Below are 20,712 nucleotides of genomic sequence, written 5' to 3'. Positions count from 1 at the left end.
TGAGGTCAAGAGTTCGAAACCAGCCTGGCCAACATGGCAAAACCCCATCTCTACTAAAAGTATAAAAATTAGCCAAGTGTGATGGTACATGCCTGCAATCCCAGCTACTCAGAGGCTGAGGCAAGAGAATTGCTTGAACCCAGGAGGTGGAGGTTGCAGTGAGCCAACACTACACTCCAGCTTGTGTGACAGAGCAAGACTCTGTCTGCAATAAAACAAACAAAAAAAAACCTGAAGTCTTTCCCTAGCCAGGAGACTGCTGTGATAAAGGAGCATCGGAAGGAGGGATTGCAGTATGAATTCCCTAGATGGGCAATTTCCTCTACTCCATCAGGCAGTCCTTGAGCTGAGGGTGAACACCCCTAGAGGTCTGTCTGCCTAAGACCCGTACTGCCAACCGGACAAAACGTAGAGCGTCTCTCAACAGGATGCTCAAATCCAGCATGGTTTGACTCTAGAGTAACCTCCAGTCTTTTCCTCTCCCCTGTTAAGTGCAAGTCTGTCCCGCCGCAGGACTGAGTCTGGGTATGTGGCTGGGCAGCCGGCCGTGCATGCTGCAGCTGGGTGATCACTGTGACTCTTGGTGTGATCTGGGCCTGTGATCCAGCCCATCCTCTCTGCTTCTCTGTGCTATTGCTCTGGCTTCTGGCCCTCTCCTTGCTATGGGTCTTACCCTCAAGTCACTCTCTGATTCAAAGATGAACTGCCAATCAAATGTTCCTCTAATGAAAGATCTAATCACTCTATAGCATGTGTGTATTCACAGAACCTATCTAAGACCTTCTTTTGGTCATGGTGGGAGGCTGTTGCTGAAAACATGCCAGAGCCCAGTGTGGAGGTCAGCTGACAGGCCGTATGACCTTGGCAATGGACTACTGGTCATCTGGGACTGCTTAGGACTGCGCAATGGAACTTGGGAGCAAAACTGATAGAGACAGCCAATTGACCTTAAATCCAGCAGGCAAAGACCAGGCAAAGTTCTTATTTGTGAAGCCTGGGGCTTATTGAAGTGCGGTTCTTGGACCATGTGCATCAGCATCAGCTGGAAGTATTTGGTAAAATGCAGATTCCTGGGCCCCACACCAAACAGATTGAATTTGAATCTCTGGGGGTTGAGGGGTAAAAAAAACCCTACATTTCAAACAAGCTCTTCAGATGGCCCTTGTGCAAGTTTGAGAGCCTCTGCTGGAAAACTAGAATTTGCAAATGGCCCCCTCAAAATATTCCAGCCAGTCCCAATAAGCCAAAGACCAGAATCTGAGAACAGGGCTGGGGAAATTGTTCCTTTCTGTGGATGATTACGTAGCTGGGCTGTGATTTCACACCTGGGGGCCGTGGGCTAAGATGAAGGGGAAGGCAGGAGTGTAATGTGTGCCCTCTACCTCTTCACCAGGCGTCATCCTCTCGCTGGCCCTGGCCGGCGTTCTTGGCATCTGCATTGTGCTGGTGGTGTCCATTTGGCTTTTCAGAAGGAAGAGGTGAGCTGGTTTGGGTTCAAAATGGGAATGGGCAGCTATGTGTCCATGATGGTTGGTCTGCCTGGGAAGGCAGCTTTGTGGAATGAAGAGTCGCAGTCACCTGGACCAACAGCGACCCTAGGAGTGCTGCCCCCAAAGCACTTGTGCCCCGGCCTTCTTGGCATGAGACGCACGTGTGACCCCGGTCATTCAAGGGTCACTGTGCTCAGATTTGGAAGTGTGCGTGCCTTGCCGGCTGCTATTGCCGCAGCCTTGGCGGAGTCTCTTGACTTGGGGCTCGTGCCTAAACGTAAGCAGCAAGGCTGCCTTCTTATCAAGATCTTTACATGTGGTTTTTCTTCTATGAATCCAAAAAGAAAGGTGAAGGAAAACCCGATTTCTCATTGACATTAACTCTTAATGCCCTTTGCCATGTTTTTATTGTCACATTTGGCTTTTCCTAAAACCTAATTTATTTTGAGGGTATGAAAAATAAAAAGGTCGCTGGGAACCCTGTTATGGAATCAGAGGTTTGAAGTCGGGGGTGATCACGAGACCTCTTTCAAAATAGAAGTGTAGTATTGGTAGGTGTGAAAGAGAACAGCTGGAAAATGAACAAGTTCTGTTTTGGTTAAAGCTTTATTTGGTGACATTCCTTCCCAAGAAAAGAGAGGAATCCAACTTCTACAAACGGCCTCATTCCATACCTGAGTCAGGCTTTGGCTTGCTCTCTCTCCTCTCTGACTAACAAGACTTGTGTGTTCTTTTTGTTCCAGTAACAAAAAAGGTGGCAACAGGGGAGTCATTTACAAGCCGGCCACCAAGGAGGAGACCGAGGCCCACGCTTGAGGTCCCCGGAGCTCCCAGGCACATCCAGGAAGGACTTTGCTTTGGACCCTACACACTTTGGCTCTCTGGACACTAGCAACACCTCAAAGTGTTCTCTGCAGCTCAATCTGCAAACATGCCAGGCCTCAGGGATCCTCTGCTGGGTGCCCCTTTATCTTGGGACTATGGCAACCCCAGAGTCATCCGTTCCATGGATGGGATGTGCTCTCAGACCAAGCAGCAGGAACTCTAAGCTGCTTGCTGTATCTGTGTGAGATCGTTAAGTGGTCTGAATTCTGGGATCACATGCTGGTGGGCCATTAATGGTTGGAAAATAATTCATCTAGGGCTTTGCCAGAACATACTTTCAAGTGTCCTGGAAATTCTGCTGCTTCTCCAAGCTTTCGGACAAGAATGTGCACTCTCTGCTTAGGTTTTGCTTGGGAAGCTCAACTTCTTTCCTCAGGAGATGGGGCATCTCCCTCTGATTTCCTTCTGCTATGACAAAACCTGTAATCTGCATCTTACAACTCCGGGATGAATGGGGACAGGAAGGATCAAGTTGTAGAGAGAAAAAGAACACGAGATATATGTTGTGATATATTAGGGACACTTTCACAGTCCTGTCCTTCGGATCACAGACACTGCACAGACCTCAGGGAAAGGCAGGTTCAAGTTCCATTTCTTGGTGGGGAGGAGAAGGGAGAGAGAGCTGCAGGGAGAGAGATAAGAAGAATGTGTGATGATCTGGGAGCTGCAGGGAGAGAGATAAGAAGAAGACACGGATGATCTGGGAGAGTCTCACTTTGGAATCAGAACTGGAATCCCCTTCTGTTTATCAAGCCATATCGTAAGGACAGAAGAACCAAACCCAACCTCCTGCTAGTGAGGCAGTTATGTGTTGTACTCTACAGATTTTATAAATAACGAGGCTGTTCCTTGAAAATGTGTTGTTGCTGTGTCCTGGAGGAGACCGAGTTCCGAGATGACCTGACCTGCCTTTGAATCTGGAGGAAATAGGCAGAAGCAACATGACGGCAGAACTTCGTCTCTTTTGGTCAAATTTTATTTCAGCCACTTCTGCAGGATCCCTACTGCCAATGTGGAATGGGGGCTTATCTACTCCTCTCTCTCTCTCTCTGAGGATGTCAAAGCATGGTTTATTTAAAATATATTTCAAGCTACAAAAGCAGGAGTTTATCCGTGCAGGGGGCTGGCATTATCATGGCATTTAGGGGCCAGTAATAATGGAACGCTACTAAGATACTACATATTCTTCTCCCCGAATCACAGACAGAGAGGCACAACTCCTCCATTTTCCTCCCACAGGTGAGAGCCTGGTGGAGGTGAGGCAGTGCCATGACTGAGAAGGAACCGACCCCTAGTTGACAGCAGCTTGCAGCTCCTTGAGAGCTTTCTGATTCACAATCTCATTTTGACAGCATGAAATGTCCTCTTGAAGCATAGCTTTTTAAATAATACCTGTTTTCCTACTCCTCCCTCTGACCCTAAGAAGTCTCTCTTCTGTATTATCACAACTTTTCTTAATGATGGCAAGCCTGATGGAGCCTGTTTGCTAAACAAAGTTACTAATGACCTAATGGGGGCTCCGACGTGTATGTGTGTGTCTCTCTGTGTGTTTGTGTGTGTGTGCACTCAAGACCTCTAACAGCCTTGAAGCCTGGGGTGGCATCCCGGCCTTGCCATGAGCATGCCTCATGCCTCATCAGATGACAACGACAACTCTCATGACCAAGCAACATGAATTAGATGACCTCTTGGCCTTCATCCAAAATTGTCAATCAGAAATGAACATAAAGGGCTTCAGAGCAGTGGGACTGTCTGTCAAAGACTCTTATTTTTTGTGGATGAGTTTCGTGAGAGAACAGAGAGACCATTGTACCTCGGACAAGGGCTGTTCATGAAAAGGGAAACTTCCTGGCAGGCAGGAGACAGCGGCGTGCCTCCTCCCGCTTCTTGCTCAGCACAGCCCTGGCTTGCAGCTCCGAGGCTGAGACCAGACAAAGCCAGAGAGGCAGAAAGATGCTCCAGGAACCAACACCATCAATGTCTTTGCAAATCCCCACAGGATTCCTGCGGGTCCAGCTTTGGAACTGGGCACTCTTTCTTCAGATCCGCACTCATTCCATTACACCAGTTGCCCCTGAAGGACGCCGGTACCGTGTGAGGCTCAGTGGCTGCGCACATACGCTTTACTAACTCTGCTGTGTGGTGGATGCCCAGGTGGAAATAGCAAAAACAAGGCACAGGCTGGGGCCAGGGCCGTGGGGAAGGCCCTGGATTCTCACTCACGTGGGATCTTGAATTTCTTTGTTCTGTTTTAGTATCATCTGTAAAATAGTTTAAAAAAAAACAGCAAAAAAAAAAAAACCCTGTATCCGTTTCTAGGGTGTGTTGCATCGACTCTGTTAATCACATTTCAAGTTCACCCTACATGCCTCTCCTCTTCACTAGCCTCTCTGAAGGTCTCCTGGCCAGCCCTTGAGAAGCACTGGGGTCTGTCTGCAGCACCCCTCAGTTCCTGCGCCTCAGCCCATAGGCCACTGCGATAATGGTCTGTTTAGCACTTCTGTATTTATTCTAAGAATGATTACAATGAAGATACACACTAGAAATACAAGAAATTATAAATAAAATGTTTTTCACATCAGACTGATTTTTTTTGGAGGTAAAATTAAAGCATTGCTATTTGCAAAGCACTCTGTAGCTCCCTGCTATGGGGATAGGTAACTCATCAGAATAAATAATAATGTCACTTGCATCCACATCTTAGAACGTGGCTCCAAAGGAAAATACACTGATGGACTCAATCCCTTTCCTAGAAGGCCTATGGTACGTGCGGCTGCAGGTCACCACACTGCTTAGTGGTGCTGGGAAGCCTAGAGGAATCAAAGAAAGACCCTGGAGGAGGTGGGATCAGAGCTGCACCTTGAACAATAGCTCAGACTTGAACAGATGGATGGAAAAGAGGGGGATGTTCCCAACTAAGGGGGTGTTTCACAGGGAACAGGCCCTATGTCTCTTTACTCCTGAGAGTATTAAACCTAGTAGGTGGGCAGCCCCTATTGGCTGCTCGTTACCTTATTTTGAATTCTTGTTGCAAAACATACTATCACCCCTCCGTATAATCTTTTGTCTAAATCCAGATTTCACATTCTGATTGGTGAAAAGAGGCAGTCCAGTAAAGGTTATAAATAGGCACCATCATTGCTTGAGTTACTTAGAAAAGCATCCAGCTGTCACTATAATCACCCTAAGACAGAGAGGTGAACTGTTCAAGGGTACTTTGGCTTCAGTAGGTGACAGCGCCTGGCCCAGCTTTGGAATCAAAACATGGAAGACCCTCCATTTCTGATGGTCTGTTTTCTGCTAGAATGCAGGGTACTTCGGCTCTCTCCCTCTGGCGTCCTGCCAGGTGTCATGGCCATGCACAGGCATGAAGACAGCTGGGAAGCCAGAGTTCCCACAAGCACTCACTCCTCAGACTTGCTCCCGCCCCACTTGGGAGAGCACTTCCTGGAGCAGGCAGTGAGCATCTCTCTTCTCCCTCCATGGCCTTGCTCATCCCCTGAATTCCACGCCCACTGGGTGGATGATCAGAGAGGCCTAGCGGTGAGAGGCATAGGTCAGCAGAGGGAACTCAGGTCCTCCTTTAGGTTGACCATTATCTCATCTAAATCCAGCTAACTCACTATCTAGAGCACAGGGGCCAAGGGAAATGTAATAAAATATAACATGGGACACATAGGAAATTTAAACTTTCTGGTAGTCACACTAGAAAAAGGTAAAAGAAACCAGTGACATTAATTTAATTTTAGATAATCCAAAAGATCTAAAATACTATCATTTCCACATGTAACCAGTATTATAATGTGTTTTTTCTGCAGTAAATCTTTGAAATCTGCTGTGTGTTTTACACTGACAGCACACTCAGTTCAGATGCTAGATTTTCCGTGTAGATTTTAGTTGTTATTTCGATTTCATAAAATTTACAGTTTAAAAGCAGATGCCAATATCCAGGTTGCTCCAAACACGCTTAAAAGTTGTTTTCCAAATAATGGAATCAATGTTCAGCTTTTAGATGTAAACTTACTAAAATAAAAATAGCGTTTCTCAGTTGAGACATATTCCAAGCGCTCAAGATCCCCGCCCTGAGCAGACTGGGACAGCGAATCCGCCTTTCAGAGACTTGGGAGGGTTCTGCCTACGGATCTCCCCACAGAAATCAGCCCAGGAAGAAAGCCTGGGGGGTGGAGCCAGGGAGAAATAGAGGAGGGCATGAGGAAAATCAAGCCAAAATGATAACATCTTGGACTCCGCTCCTGCTCTCCCCACCTCCTCGCCTCGCCGCAGGGGGCGCGGCCGTGCCCCAGGTCCCCACGGGCGGGAGTGAATGGCGCTCGGGTGGCAGGCACGTGGGCGCCTGGTGAACTGCAGGACCCTGGTACCCCTCTCCTTGCCCTACACACACACACACACAGGAGCGCACGATTGAAGCCTAATCACTGAGTCGCCGGCTCTGCCCGCCCCTCCCGTCGCCATGCGGCCTTTCTTCTGGGTGTCTGGAGCAGTTCCCGCCTCGCTTCCAGGAGGAACTGGGGCCTCTGGGGCCTCTGGGGCGCATGCACCACCTGCCAGTCCATTCCAGCAGGGCTGCCAACCACACCGAAGACTGCCCCGCTTGTGGTCTTTGGGCTTGTGGACTGTCACGGGATGTGAGGGGGAAAGGTGTGAGGCCCGACAATGTCACCAAGGGTGTCCCGGCGCTCCACCCGTGCCTCTTTATCATAGAATGACTGGGCAGAGATAAGGGCCAGAGTACTTCGCTGTATTGAATAATTCACCGTAAAAATTATTGCAACCAGGTCAGTGTATCACGGTGACTGCAGGCCACCCAGGGATTCGGCAAAGCCTCTCACTCTTGACTGTCCCAGGTCCCTTTCACTCCACTGCATAACCCAGGGACAGGCGCAGCATTACCCCTGCGTCCACGCAGGAAAGAGGAATTGGCACTGGCTAAACCGAGCTCCCAGAGCTCCCACAGCCCTAGGGTCTTTAGTGACAGCAATAAGGCCACCTTCCACAGCCCCAGTGACATGGAAACACCTTCTGGTCATAGAGTTTACCATGCTTATCCCAATTATGCAGTGACCTCAAAACCCCATGGGCTAAAGGCACTATAAAAACATTTGTACTAATGACTTCCAAGAAGTCAACCACAGGCTTCCACCTGCAATCTGCTTGGTAGCACTAACCCTTGGCCTCTGCTCTGGTTAAGTCTGACCAAGGACTGCCAACTGCATTCGGGCAGAGGAGTCTACTAAGCTCCTGAGATGTTACCTTCACCTCTTAATTCAGCAAACCAAGTTCCTGAGGACACATTCACAAGCTTTCCCTTTTCCTAAGACTGAACTGGAGAGAGGGAGTAGATACACACACACACACACACACACACACACACACACTAGTGTGTCTGTCTATATAGTGGGTGTATATATAGTGCACATATATATATATGTATATATATCGTCATGCACCGCTTAACAATAGGGATATATATGCTGGGAAATTCATTAGATTTCATCATTGTGTTAAGAAACCTGCAGAGTACAGCCTACTACACACCTAGGCTAGATGGTACAGCCTATTGCTCCTAGGCTACAAAGCTGTACAGCGTGTTATGTACTGAATACTGTAGGCCACTGTAACACAATAGTAATTCTGTATCTAAACACATCTAACATAGAAAAATTACAGTAAAAATGCTATAAAGATTAACAATGGTCCACCTGAATAGGGCACTCACCATGAATGGAGCTTGCAGGGCTGGAAGCTGCTCTGGGCGGGTGAGTGGCGAGGGAGTGTGAAGGCCTAGGACATGACTGTTCACTGCTGTAGACTTTGTAAACACTGTACACTTATGCTATACTACATGTATGGAAAACCTTTTTCTGTCTTCAATAATAAATTAGCCTTAGCTCACACTAACATTTTTACTACATAAACTTTTAATATTTTAACTTTTGGACTCTTTTATAATAGCAGGTAGCTTTAAACACATTGTACAGCTGTACCAAAGTATTTTCTGTCTTTACATCCTTTTTCTAAAGGCTTTTCTTAAATTTTTTCTTAATTTTTTTTTTTTTAACTTTTAAACTCTTTTTTACTTTTAAACTTTTTTGTTAAAAACTAAGACACAAATAGGGAGAGAGATCCAAGATGGCTGATCACTAGCAGCTCGGGATCGTAGCTCCCAGTGAAAGCGCAGAGAACGAGAGGACACCACACTTTCAGATGAATTTTTGTTGCTCATGGACCAAGAGATTCCCAGCGGAGGAGACCCACAGGTCGCCAGGGCAACTCTTGTGGCTGGCGCAGCAGTTTTGCTGGCGCCTCAGCACAGCAGTTCTTGGTGCAGAGTCCGGAGATTCCCAGGCAGAAAAGCACCATCAATCTTAACACTGCTGTTTTGGCCGGCGCAGTGGATTGCTCAGATTTCGGCGCTGGGAATCAACAAGTTGGACATCCGCTCAGAGACCTAGTTAGAAAGTCGGTAATTACAAAGACGACAGAGGGATAAATATATAATGAAGGGAAGAAACCAGCCTAAAAGGGCAGAGAATACTCAAAACCAGAATGCCTCTCCCTCTACAGGGGATCGCAGTTCCTCATCAGCAACGGAACAAGGCTTAATGGAGAACGAGTGTGTTCCATTATCAGAAGCAGGTTTCAAAAGGTGGGTGATAAGAAACTTCTGTGAATTAAAAGAACTTGTTCTAACCCAATGCAAAGAAACTAAGAACCTTGAAAAAAGGTTTGACGAAATGCTAACGAGAATGGACAATTTAGAGAGGAATATAAGTGAATTGATGGAGCTGAAAAACACAACACGAGAACTTCGCGAAGTATGCACAAGTTTAAACAGTCGAATTGATCAAGCAGAAGAAAGGATATCAGAAGTCGAGGACCAGCTCAGTGAAATGAAACGAGAAGATAAGATTGCAGAAATAAGGATAAAAAGGAATGAGCAAAATCTCCAGGAAATATGGGACTATGTGAAAAGACCTAATTTACGTTTGATAGGTGTACCTGAATGTGACAAAGAGAATGAATCCAAGTTGGAAAATACTCTTCAGGATATCATTCAGGAAAACTTTCCCAACCTAGCAAGGCAGGGTAATATTGAACTCCAGGTAATATAGAGAACACCACAAAGATATTCTTCAAGAAGACCAACCCCAAGGCACATAATCACCAGATTTATTAGGGTTGAAATGAAGGAGAAAATACTAAGGGCAGCCAGAAAGAAAGGTCAGGTTACCCACAAAGGGAAACCTATCAGACTTACAGCAGATCTCTCAGCAGAAACCCTACAAGCCAGAAAAGAGTGGGGACCAATATTTAAAATCCTTAAAGAAAAGAACTTTCAACCCAGAATTTCACATCCAGCCAAACTAAGCTTTACAAGCGAAGGAAAAATTAAATCTTTTGCGAACAAGCAAGTACTTAGAGATTTCACCACCACCAGGCCTGCTTTACAAGAGCTTCTGAAAGAAGCACTATACATATAAAGGAACAACCAATATCAGCCTTTCCAAAAATATATCAAAAAGCAAAGAGCATCAACACAATAAAAAATTTACACCAACTAATTGGCAAAACAGCCAGCTAGCATCAAATGGCAGTATTAAACTCATATATATTCAAATTGGACAAGAAGCCAAAACCCCAGATCCATCTCACATGCAACGATACACAAAGACTCAAAACAAAGGGATGGAGGAAGATTTACCAACCAAACAGAGAGTAAAAATAAACAAATAAATAAAAAGCAGGAGATGCAATTCTTGCCTCTGATAAAGTAGACTTTAAAGCAACAAAGATCAAAAGAGGCAAAGAAGGACATTACATAATGGCAAAAGGATCAATGTAACAAGAAGAGCTAACGATTCTATAGATCAACAAGACAGAAAATTAACAAGGACATCCAGGACTCGAACTCAGACCCAAAACAAGTAAACTTAATAAACATTTATAGAACTCTGCACTTTAAATACACAAAACACACATTACCACCTCACACCTATTCCAAAAGAGACTACATAACTGGAAGTAAATCACTCCTCAGTAATCGCATAGCATTTTCATAGGTTTAAATGAAACATTGGTTGGCAGCTTGTCTGTTATTTTCTTCCCTTATTCCTTCCTGTCTACATCATTAAGTATAATTATTGGTATAAAAGAGGTTTTCAATACCCATTTCTAAAATGCATTCTAGCCTGGGCAAGAAAGCAATACTCCCATTCTCTCTCTCTCTTTCTCTTCCTTTCTCTTCCTCTTCTTCATTCTTTTTTATTTTTTCTTTCTTTCTTCCTTTAAAAAGAAAAAAAAAAAAAAAGAGCTCTGCAGACATTTCCAGGCCTCCTGTGGTCCTAGAAGCAGAGCAGGATGTAGATTACTGATAATATCAGGAAAAAAAAAAAAAAAAAAAAACTAAGACACAAATATACACATTAGCCTAGGCCTGCACAGGGCCAGGATCATCAGTATCACTGTCTTCCACCTCCACATCTTGTCCCACTGGAAGGTCTTCAGGGGCAATGACACGCATGGAGCTGTCCTCTGCTATGGTAACTGCGCCTTCTTCTGGAAGGACCTGCCTGAGGCTGTTTTACAGTTAACTTTTTTTTAATATAAATAGGAATACACTCTAAAATACCAATAAAAAGTACAGTGTAGTAAATGTATAAACCGTAACATAGTCGTTTTTAGCATATAAAAGTACATAGCATAGTTGTATATGTTGTATAACATAACTGTATCTGCTATATACTTGTATGTAACTGGCAGTGCGGTAGGCTTGTTTGCATCAGCATCGCCACAAACATCTGAGTAATGCACTGCACTAGGACTTTACAACGGCTATGATGTAAGTAGGCAGTAGGAATTTTTCAGCTCCGTTATAATCTATGAGACCACTGTTGTAAATGCCATCCATCATTGACTAAAATGTTGTTATGCGATACATGACTGTATTCTATTGAATCCAAAAAATTCTTAAATATGTAAACTCTAATGACAGAAAGCAGATCAGTGGTCACCTAGGGATGAGGTGGAGTGGGGAATGAAGGGATTACAAAAGTGTATAAGAAATGGTTAAAGTAGGGCCGGGCGTGGTGGCTCACGCCTGTAATCCCAGCACTTTGGGAGGCCGAGGCAGGTGGATCACGAGGTCAAGAGATCGAGACCATCCTGGTCAACATGGTGAAACCCCGTCTCTACTAAAAATACAAAAAATTAGCTGGGCATGGTAGCGCATGCCTGTAATCCCAGCTACTCAGGAGGCTGAGGCAGGAGAATTGCCTGAACCCAGGAGGCGGAGGTTGCGGTGAGCCGAGATTGCACCATGGCACTCCAGCCTGGGTAACAAGAGCGAAACTCCGTCTCAAAAAAAAAAAAAAAAAAAAAAGAAATGGTTAAAGTGATCCATATGTTCATTATCTTGATTGTGGTGATGGTTTCTCCATATATGTGAAAACTGTTCTAATGTTATACTTTAAATATGTGCCATTTATCTTACATCAATTATACCTCAATAAATCTGTTAAAAAAAAAAAAAAAAAACTCCCACCACCACCTCCACTGCACATACAGCCAAATGATACTCAGTTCCATCCTGGAATTTCCACTGAGAGCTTACCTCCTCCTGCTTCATCTAGAGGAGCAGCTCAGTGAAGCCTGGTATAATGCACCTTCCTGGCTTCCCACCGATAGGGTGAGTCCACATTTCCCTTGGACTCGCCCTGTGGGTGGGAGGCTGGGAAAGAGCATGCTCTATTCACATGCTTGACTATGACCTCTCAGTGTTGTAAGTTAAAGTCATTATTTCTGCTTGGATTCACTCATTTCAAATATTAACTTTTAATTACCAGCAATGAAGACAACAAACACAGGGCCCATGGGGTCAAGGGCAGACTGAGACCTATAGCAATTCTGTTGATGATGACATAGTCAACCAGCCTTCTCTGGAAGAAGCAAACACCTTTCTAGTGGTATAGGTTACATAACCAGTTAGTTCCGCTGCTGAAATTAGTTTCCCAAGCTACCCATGTCCAACAACAGATCTCATGCATCTAGTGTCTCTGCTCAACCATGCCACACATAACCATCTGAAAAGTGTTCCTGAATATGGTACATCCTTTCCATGGAGGAGCACATGGCCACTGAGCAGCACCACCCAGGAGCTTATCACTCCTTCTTAATCAATGGGTAAAATCTGGATTAATCCTTCTTCTATTATTCAAACTAATCTCCAACTAACATTGTTTCTCATACCTCCTTATTCAAAAGTAAAGATTTAATGAACTACTGCTGTCTGATTAACACAGAGTAAGTGGTGGGGATTCAAGCATAATTTAGACAGAAATTCTTAAATATGTAAAATCTAATGACAGAAAGGACTAAATTATGGGAAAAGAGGAAAGAAAAAAAGGGAGCAGGGGCCAGGCGCCATAATTCATGCCTGTAATCCCACCACTTAGGGAGGCCAAAGCGAGCAGATCTGAGGTCAGGAGTTTGAGACCAGCCTGGGCAACATGGTGAAACCCCATCTCTACTAAAAATACAAAAATTAGCTGGGTGTGGTGGTGAGCAGCTGTAGTCCCAGCTACTCTGGAGGGTGAGGAAGGAGAATCGCTTGAACCTGGGAGAAAAAGGTTGCAGTGAGCCAAGATCACACCACTGAACTTCAGCCTGGGCAAAAGAGGAAGGAAGGAAGGGAGGGAGGGAGGGAGGGAGGGAGGGAAGGGGGAAAAAAGCGGGGAGCAGGTTAGACTCAGGTGACTGAACCCCCAACCTGTGGGATCTGCCACTATCTCCAGGTAGATCATGTTGGAACTGAACTGGAGGACACCCAGCCCATGTCTGCTGCTTGGTGTGTGGTGAAAAATCCTACGATGATTACTGTGGTGGTAGGAGAGTGGAGGAAAAACACGATTTGAGGGAGCTTTTCCCAAAACACAAATGGAAATTGTGCCTCACCATACAGAAGAGCAGTATGTACAGAATGCTATGTGTCCATCAAAAGAGTGACTAAACAGGTTGTGGTATCTCCGCAAAACCCAATACTATCCAGCAATAGAAAGTTGCAAATTACTGATATATTCAAAAACAGGTGGGAGACAGAAAAACGTGGTTGGGATCAGATTACAAACGACCTTGAATAACACACATTCTCGACCAAGGACAAAGGGAAATCTCGAAAGTGCTTAGATGATTGTTTTGTCTGATTACATAAATAATGCAAGCCCATTTCTTTCAAAAATGCAAATAATTAAATAGTGTATAAAGCAGAAAGTCATCCATAATCTTAACTCCCAAAATAGTCAATTTTAACAATTTAGTGTTAAACAATTATCTTTGGCTAACGATTTATCTTTCCAGGCATTATGTATGTTCATATGCATTTTTATACCCATTTTAAAATTTTTAGTAAAATGGATAAATAGGATTATATATTATATGCTCTATAAGAGCCAGCACCACGTCTATTTTCATTTTTGAATTTTCAGTATCTAACACAATGTCTGGCATAAGAAATATTTGTTGGATGAAAGAGTGATCTTTTATTCTTGATTTTGTTTTCCAGCATATCCTGGATATCCTCATTCTTTTCAATGGCTTTACAATGTTCTGCTGCTTAATGCAATGCCCTATTGATAGACACTTCCTGCAAATTCCTTACTGTTACAAGACTATTACAAGATCCATGTGCACTTGGATATATTACTGTGATACTGTGAAATATATATTTGGTCTTCATCTCTGTCCCCTGGCAAACAATTCCTAAAATCCTCAGAATCTCCAAAGTGATGTCTTTTTGTCTGTGATGACTGACTGAAAGCTGGCAGTCCCTAAGCAGCTTCAGGATAGGGCTGGTCTCCAGAAAGACGGAGGCAGGATTACAGGGTTGGGTCTTTGAGCACTACCCCAACCTCTGGGGAGGAGAGGAGGCTCAAGATTAAGTTGATAGCCAATGACCAAAGGTTTAATCAATCATACCTATGTAATGAAGTCTCCATAAAAGTTTCAAAAGGACAGAGTTTGAGAAGCTTCTGAATAGGGGAATGTGTGGAGGTTCCTGGAGGGTGGCATGCCCAGGTGGAAAGCTGTGTCCCTTCCACCATACCTCACCTTGTGAATCTCTTCATCTGTATCCTTTGTAATATACTTTTTTTTTTTTTTTTTTTTTTTTTTTTTTTTTTTTGAGACGGAGTTTCGCTCTTGATACCCAGGCTGGAGTGCAATGGCGCGATCTCGGCTCACCGCAACCTCCGCCTCCTGGGTTCAGGCAATTCTCCTGCCTCAGCCTCCTGAGTAGCTGGGATTACAGACACGCGCCACCGTGCCCAGCTAATTTTTTGTATTAGTAGAGACGGGGTTTCACCATGTTGACCAGATGGTCTCGATCTCTTGACCTCGTGATCCACCCGCCTCGGCCTCCCTGTAATATACTTTATAATAAACTAGTAAATGTGTTTCCCTGAGTTCTGTGAGCCACTCCAGCAAATTAATTGAACCCCAAAATGGGGTTGTTGGAACCCCAACATGAAGTTGGTCAGTCTGAACTTCAGGAGGCTTGGATTTGCAACTGGTGTCTGAAGGGACCACAGTTTTGGGGACTGAACCCTGAACCTATGGGATCTGACGCTATATCCAGGTAGACAGTGTTGAAATTGAATTAGGGGACACCCAGCTGTATCCACTGCAGAAGTGATCACTTGCTTGTTGAGTGAGAAAATAGAAAAAACTGAGTTTGTGGTCTTTTTCCTCTGACACACCATTTCTATAGGACAAATTCCTAGAAGAGGAATTCGCTGGTTCAAAATATGCACATCTCAAAACTATATAGATGTAGTAGATTTTGCTAAACTACCACCCAAAAGGGTTGTACTAATTCCCTTTTTCATAATGTGTTGTTTCTACCATATGCTCAACAATCCTTGTTATTATCAATCCTTTTCACCCTGGATAATCTGGTAGTCCAAAATTATTTGCTTGTTTTGCTTTTATTATTCATGGTTTAGCATTGTATGTTTATTGACTGTATTTTTCTGTGAATTATCTGTTTTTGATCTCTTTTTACGGTATCATTAATTTTGTTTAAGTATAAGCTTTTTATATATTACAGGTGACAATTCTATATATGTCAAAAATATTTCTCCCGGTCTTTTTTTTTGAGATGGAGTTTCACACTGTCTCCCAGGCTGGAGTGCAGTGGTGCGATCTTGGCTCATTGCAATCTCCACATCCTAGGTTCAAACAATTCTCGTGCCTCAGCCTCCTGAGTAGCTGGGACTACAGGCGTGCACCACCACACCCAGCTAACTTCTTTTGTATTTTTAGTAGAGACGGGGTTTTACCATGTTGGCCAGGATGGTCTTGATCTCCTGACCTTGTGATCCAACCACCTTGGCCTCCCGAAGTGCTGGGATTACAGGCGTAAGCCACCTTGCCCGGTCTCCCTGTCCTCTTTGTTTAGAATGTCTTTTGCACTGCAGTTTTAAAGTTATATGTAGTCAAATCTGTTTTCTTTCTCCTTTGTGGTTTGTAGCAGTAAACTGGCGAGAAAAAAACTCTCCTCCTGAAGACTATAAAACTATTCTAATTTTTAAAGGTCTGTTAAATGTTTAATATTCTTTTATGGTTTAATTTTTTGCATTTGAATCTTTAATATGTTTTGGTAAGCGAAAGTAAAAACTTAGTTTTGCTTTTTTTCCCCAAATATAATCAAATAAATAATCAAACAGGCCCATTTATTGAATAACTGATGCTTTCCCCACTGACTTGAAATGCCAATTTTACCATATGTGAAATTCCCATATATACCTGGGACTGTTCTGAAACTCTCCATTCATATCTAGGATTGTAGATTTGTGATACATATTGGTATCTAGTAGGATAAACATAGAAACATTTCACATATTTTTTTCTCGGAGAGCGGCACTGTTACCAATTCGATCTAGATTAGGTAAATTAACAGGACACAAGTTCAGTTATCTCTTTGATAACTTATCAAAAAATTTAAATATTAGCCGGGTGCAGTGGCTCACGCCTGTAATCCTAGCACTTTGGGAGGCTGAGGCAGGCGGATCACCTGAGGTCAGGAGCTCAAGACCAGCCTGACCAATATGGTGAAACCCCATCTTTTAAAAAAAAAAAAAAAAAAAAAAAAAAAGTTAAAGAGAATTTTTTTTAAAAAAGAAAAAAATAATAAAATTTAAGTATTGGTATACTAGGTATTCTTTCTAGTGTGTATACAGCCATTTAATATGGAAAATTGCCATTTCTTTTTTATTTTTTTGAGACAGAGTCTTGCTCTGTTGCCAGGCTGGACTGCAGTGGCATGATTTTGGCTCACCGAAACCTCCGCCTCCCGGGTTCAAGTGATTCTCCTGCCTCAACCTCCTGTGTAGCTGGGATTACAGGTGCGCACCACCACACCCAGCTAATTTTTGTATTTTTAGTAGAGACAGGGTTTTACCATGTTGACCAGGCTAGTCTCGAACTCCTGACCTCGTGATCTGCCCGCCTCAGCCTTCCAAAGTGCTGGGATTACAGGTGTGAGCCACGACACCCAGTCAAGAATTGCCATTTCAATCCTGACATTTTGTTTAGTTGCTACAGAACAAAAAGTTATGTGTAATAGTGATTCTATATTGCCTATAAACATGTACATTTTAATAAATTTTTCTTTTCCCTTTGTTCCAATTATGTTTACAGAAATTTTATGTCTGTTAAATCTAATAAAAATTTTGGATTTAAAATACAAATATCTGTTTTATCATATTTTTATTATTCATTTTTATTGTACTTTAAAAAATATTGATCTGTGATTAGAAAATTTTTTTAATGGCCCTTCAATACAGTTTGAGACCCAAACTAGTTCCAGAGAGCCAACCAATTTCAATTTCCAACTGTTTGCTGCTAGTATGTAGAAAAAGGATTCATTTTTGCATGTTGACCTTGTATCTTACGACTTTGCTAAATTCAATGCTTAGTTATAGTTCTTTTCTTAGGATTTCCTACACAGACAGTCATATCACCATCAAACAAAGACAGCTTACTTCTTCCTTTCCATCTGCATGACCTTGATTTATTTTGTTTGCCTTTTTGCACTGGCTACAACCTCCAGTGAAATGCTGAATAAACGTGGTGAGAATAGATGTCCTTGCCTTGTTTCCAATCCAGTGGGGAAAGCATTGTCTTTCATCACTAAATACAACCTTAGCAGTAGGTCTTACATAGATGTCCTCTTTTCAGGTTAGAGAAATTCCTTTCCATTCTACTTTTAGTTTTGCTCAGAGTTTTTATTAGGAATGGATGCTAGTTTTTGTCAAAAGCTCCTTCTGTACCTGTTGATGTGATCATGTTTGTTTTAGTCTGATAACACGGTGAACTGATATTTATATGTTAAACCAATATTTTATTACTGGGATAAACTCCAGCTGGATGTGTCAAGAGCCCCAGTAGATGCTTCAAACCACAGACTATACCAAACCCTATAAACACTATGTTTTTTTCATATATATATATATATACACCTATGATAAAATATAATTAGAATAATAGAACAAAAACAATATACTGTAATAAAAGTTGTGTGAATGTGGTCTCTCTCTTAATATCTTCTCATGCTGTACTCACCCTTCTTTTTGTTATGATGTGAGATTACAAAATTGGGACCACAGTTGACCATGGGTCACTGCAACTGTGAAAAGCAAAACCAGAGATAAGAAAGTGTGCTATCACTTCTATTTTCTGGAAGAGTTTGTATAGCACTGGTACTGTTTCTTTCTTTCTTTCTTTTTTTCATGTTTGGCAGAATTTTCCAATTAAGTCTTCTGGATGTTTTCTTTATAAAAACTACAAATTCAATTTCTTTAATAGACATAGTGGATGTTCAGTTAGGTCCAACATATAAAGAGTCTGCAAGTCATCACTCCCAACCTTACACAAAAAAAGCTAAGCAAATGGAAAAATCAACAATTCTTTTGAGCCCATCAGAGAACTGAGGTCTCAGGGTAAACCAGCACTCTGAAATCTGGGGAGAGAGGAGAATCAGGAGAGTCATAGCTGAGATTTGCTTACCTGGAGTGGAAGCTGCTGGAGCCATAAACTGGTGATGCTGACAAACGCTGGAATCTGACTATGGACTAGTGTAAGAGTGAGAAATACTGTCTTCATTGTAAAATACATCCAGAATGTTCTCCATAAGAAAGGCCTCTCTCCAAGGAAAAAGACTTTACAAAAGCCTGATCCTAGCTGGGGAAAGGTACCTTTCCTCTCCAGCCACCTTCCTAGTCTTTTTTAAGGGGGAAAAAGTTCAGAAACAGCCCAGGGATCGAGGCCCATGAAGATACTGAGATTTAAATTTTATTATTATTATTATACATGTCCCCTCCTCCACATCTCACTGCCACACCAACAGGGCTAGTTGGTATCATTCACAGTGATTACACTGTGGGCTAGTTGGTATCTAGTATCATTCACAGTGATTACAGCTGAACGAGTGCAAGACAAAGGTTTTCTCTGAATAGCAGCACCGAGGGAACGCCAGTCAAAAGGGGAGACAGAACCAAGACCAACACAGGAATCTGAAGCCTCTGGCACTGGCAGCCACAGCAGACATTAAATACAGTCCAACTCCTACCTAGATTAACATAAAATTTACACTCAAGGCTTTTAATATTCAGTTCCTACTACCCAAGAGGCGATGTGTAGCTTTCAACAAATAATTACGAGGCATATTAAGAGGCAAGAAAAACAAAGTCTGAAGACATAGAAGGATACGTAGATTTTCTAATTCTTTTTTTCTGAGATGGAGTTTCACTCTTGCAATAGTGTAATCTCGGACCACTGCAACCTCCGCCTCCTGGGTTCAAATGATTCTCCTGCCTCAGCCTCCCGAGCAGCTGGGATTATAGGTGCCCACCACCATGCCTGGCTTATTTTTTGTATTTTTAGTAGAGATGGGGTTTCACCATGTTGGCCAGGGTAGTCTTGAACTCCTGACCTCAAGTGATCCTCCCACCTCAGCCTCTCAAGTGAATTTTGTGGGGTTTTTTAAAAAGGAATTTGTCCATTTAAGTTTTTTAATTTATTGGCATTAAAGTTGTCTATAATATCCTTTATTATTTATTTAGTAATGCAGGGCCTATGTGAGGTCTCCTGTCATGACTGATATTTGTGCCTTCTCTTTTTTCCATCTGGCCACAGCTTTACCAGCTTTGTTGTTTTTTTTTTTTTTTCAAAGAACCAGATCTTTGTTTCACTTTTCTCCATTGTTTTACTGCTATTTCTTTGGTTCCTGTTCCTTATTATTTCATTTCTTCTTCTTATATTAGATTTAGTTTGCTCTTCTTTATCTAGTTACTTAAGTAGAAGCTTAGGTCATCGATTTTGAATATTTTTACTTATCTAATATAAGCATTTAATGTCAAGAATTTCCCTCCCTTGGCTGGGCACAGTGGCTCACGCCTGTAATCCCAACACTTTGGGAGGTCGAGGCAGGCAGACCACGAGGTCAAGGGATCGAGACCATCCTGGCCAACATGGTGAAACCCTATCTCTACTAAAAATACAAAAATTAGTGGACATGGTGGTGCATGCCTGTAGTCCCATCTACTCGGCAGACTGAGGCAGGAGAATTGCTTGACCCCAGTAGGCAGAGGTTGCAGTGAGCCAAGATCGTGCCACTGCACTCCAGCCTGGTGACAGAGCAAGACTCTGCTTCAAAAAACAAAAAAGGATTTCCCCTTTCTATTCCCTCCTCCTGGTCTTTGCTTTGGCCACTTACCTGTCCCTCTCCTACATCATTAATTTTTTCCTTTCCTTTTTTTTTTTTTTGACATGGAGTCTTGCTCTGTCACCAGGCTGGAGTGTAGTGGCACAATCTCAGCTCACTGCAACCTCCAACTGCTGGGTTCAAGCAATTCTTCCGCCTCAGCCTCCAGAGTAGCTGGGACTACAGGCATATGTCACCACGCCCAGCTAATTTTTGTATTTTTTACAAGACACAGGGTTTCACCATGTTGGCCAGGATGGTCTCAATCTCTTAATCTCATGATCTGCCTGCCTCAGCCTCCCAAAGTGCTGGGATTACAGGTGTCAGCCACCGTGCCTGGCCTAATTTTTTCCTTTCTATGGAGTCATTCTTAATACAAACACGTAGTTACAGTCTACATTGTAAGAAAAAAAAAGAAAAACACCCTCTCTTTTCCCCACATCCTCCTTAGGTTATCATCCCATTGCTCTACAATATCTGTGTTCTCAATGCTGTGTCTACTTCCTTATCTTCTGTTCTGTACAATCCATTCCACTCAGGTGTTCACTCTTATTTCATCTT

The 20,712-nt window shown here is 43.0% G+C and overlaps 1 protein-coding gene across 3 annotated transcripts in view; it reads left to right on the top strand.

Annotated features, from left to right (window-relative positions):
- The window catches only part of CA12 (carbonic anhydrase 12), a 59,592-nt gene extending 55,241 nt beyond the window's left edge, over positions 1 to 4,351 (top strand). For 2 of the 3 annotated variants that reach the window (XM_064361385.1, XM_064361387.1), the window contains exons 9-11: positions 493 to 525; positions 1,394 to 1,478; positions 2,234 to 4,351. In XM_064361385.1, the coding sequence (XP_064217455.1) occupies positions 493 to 525; positions 1,394 to 1,478; positions 2,234 to 2,306 (191 nt within the window). In that variant the 3' untranslated portion in view covers positions 2,307 to 4,351. The remainder of the gene's footprint in view (positions 1 to 492; positions 526 to 1,393; positions 1,479 to 2,233) is intronic. The other variant, XM_064361386.1, reaches the window with a different exon arrangement.
- The last annotated feature ends 16,361 nt before the right edge of the window (positions 4,352 to 20,712 follow it).

This window comes from Aotus nancymaae, unplaced genomic scaffold (genome assembly GCF_030222135.1).
Source record: "Aotus nancymaae isolate 86718 unplaced genomic scaffold, 86718_ANA_hifiasm-v0.15.2.pri h1tg000041l, whole genome shotgun sequence".
In the NCBI taxonomy this organism is placed as follows: domain Eukaryota; kingdom Metazoa; phylum Chordata; class Mammalia; order Primates; family Aotidae; genus Aotus; species Aotus nancymaae.
This window is presented reverse-complemented; position numbering and strand designations above follow the sequence as displayed.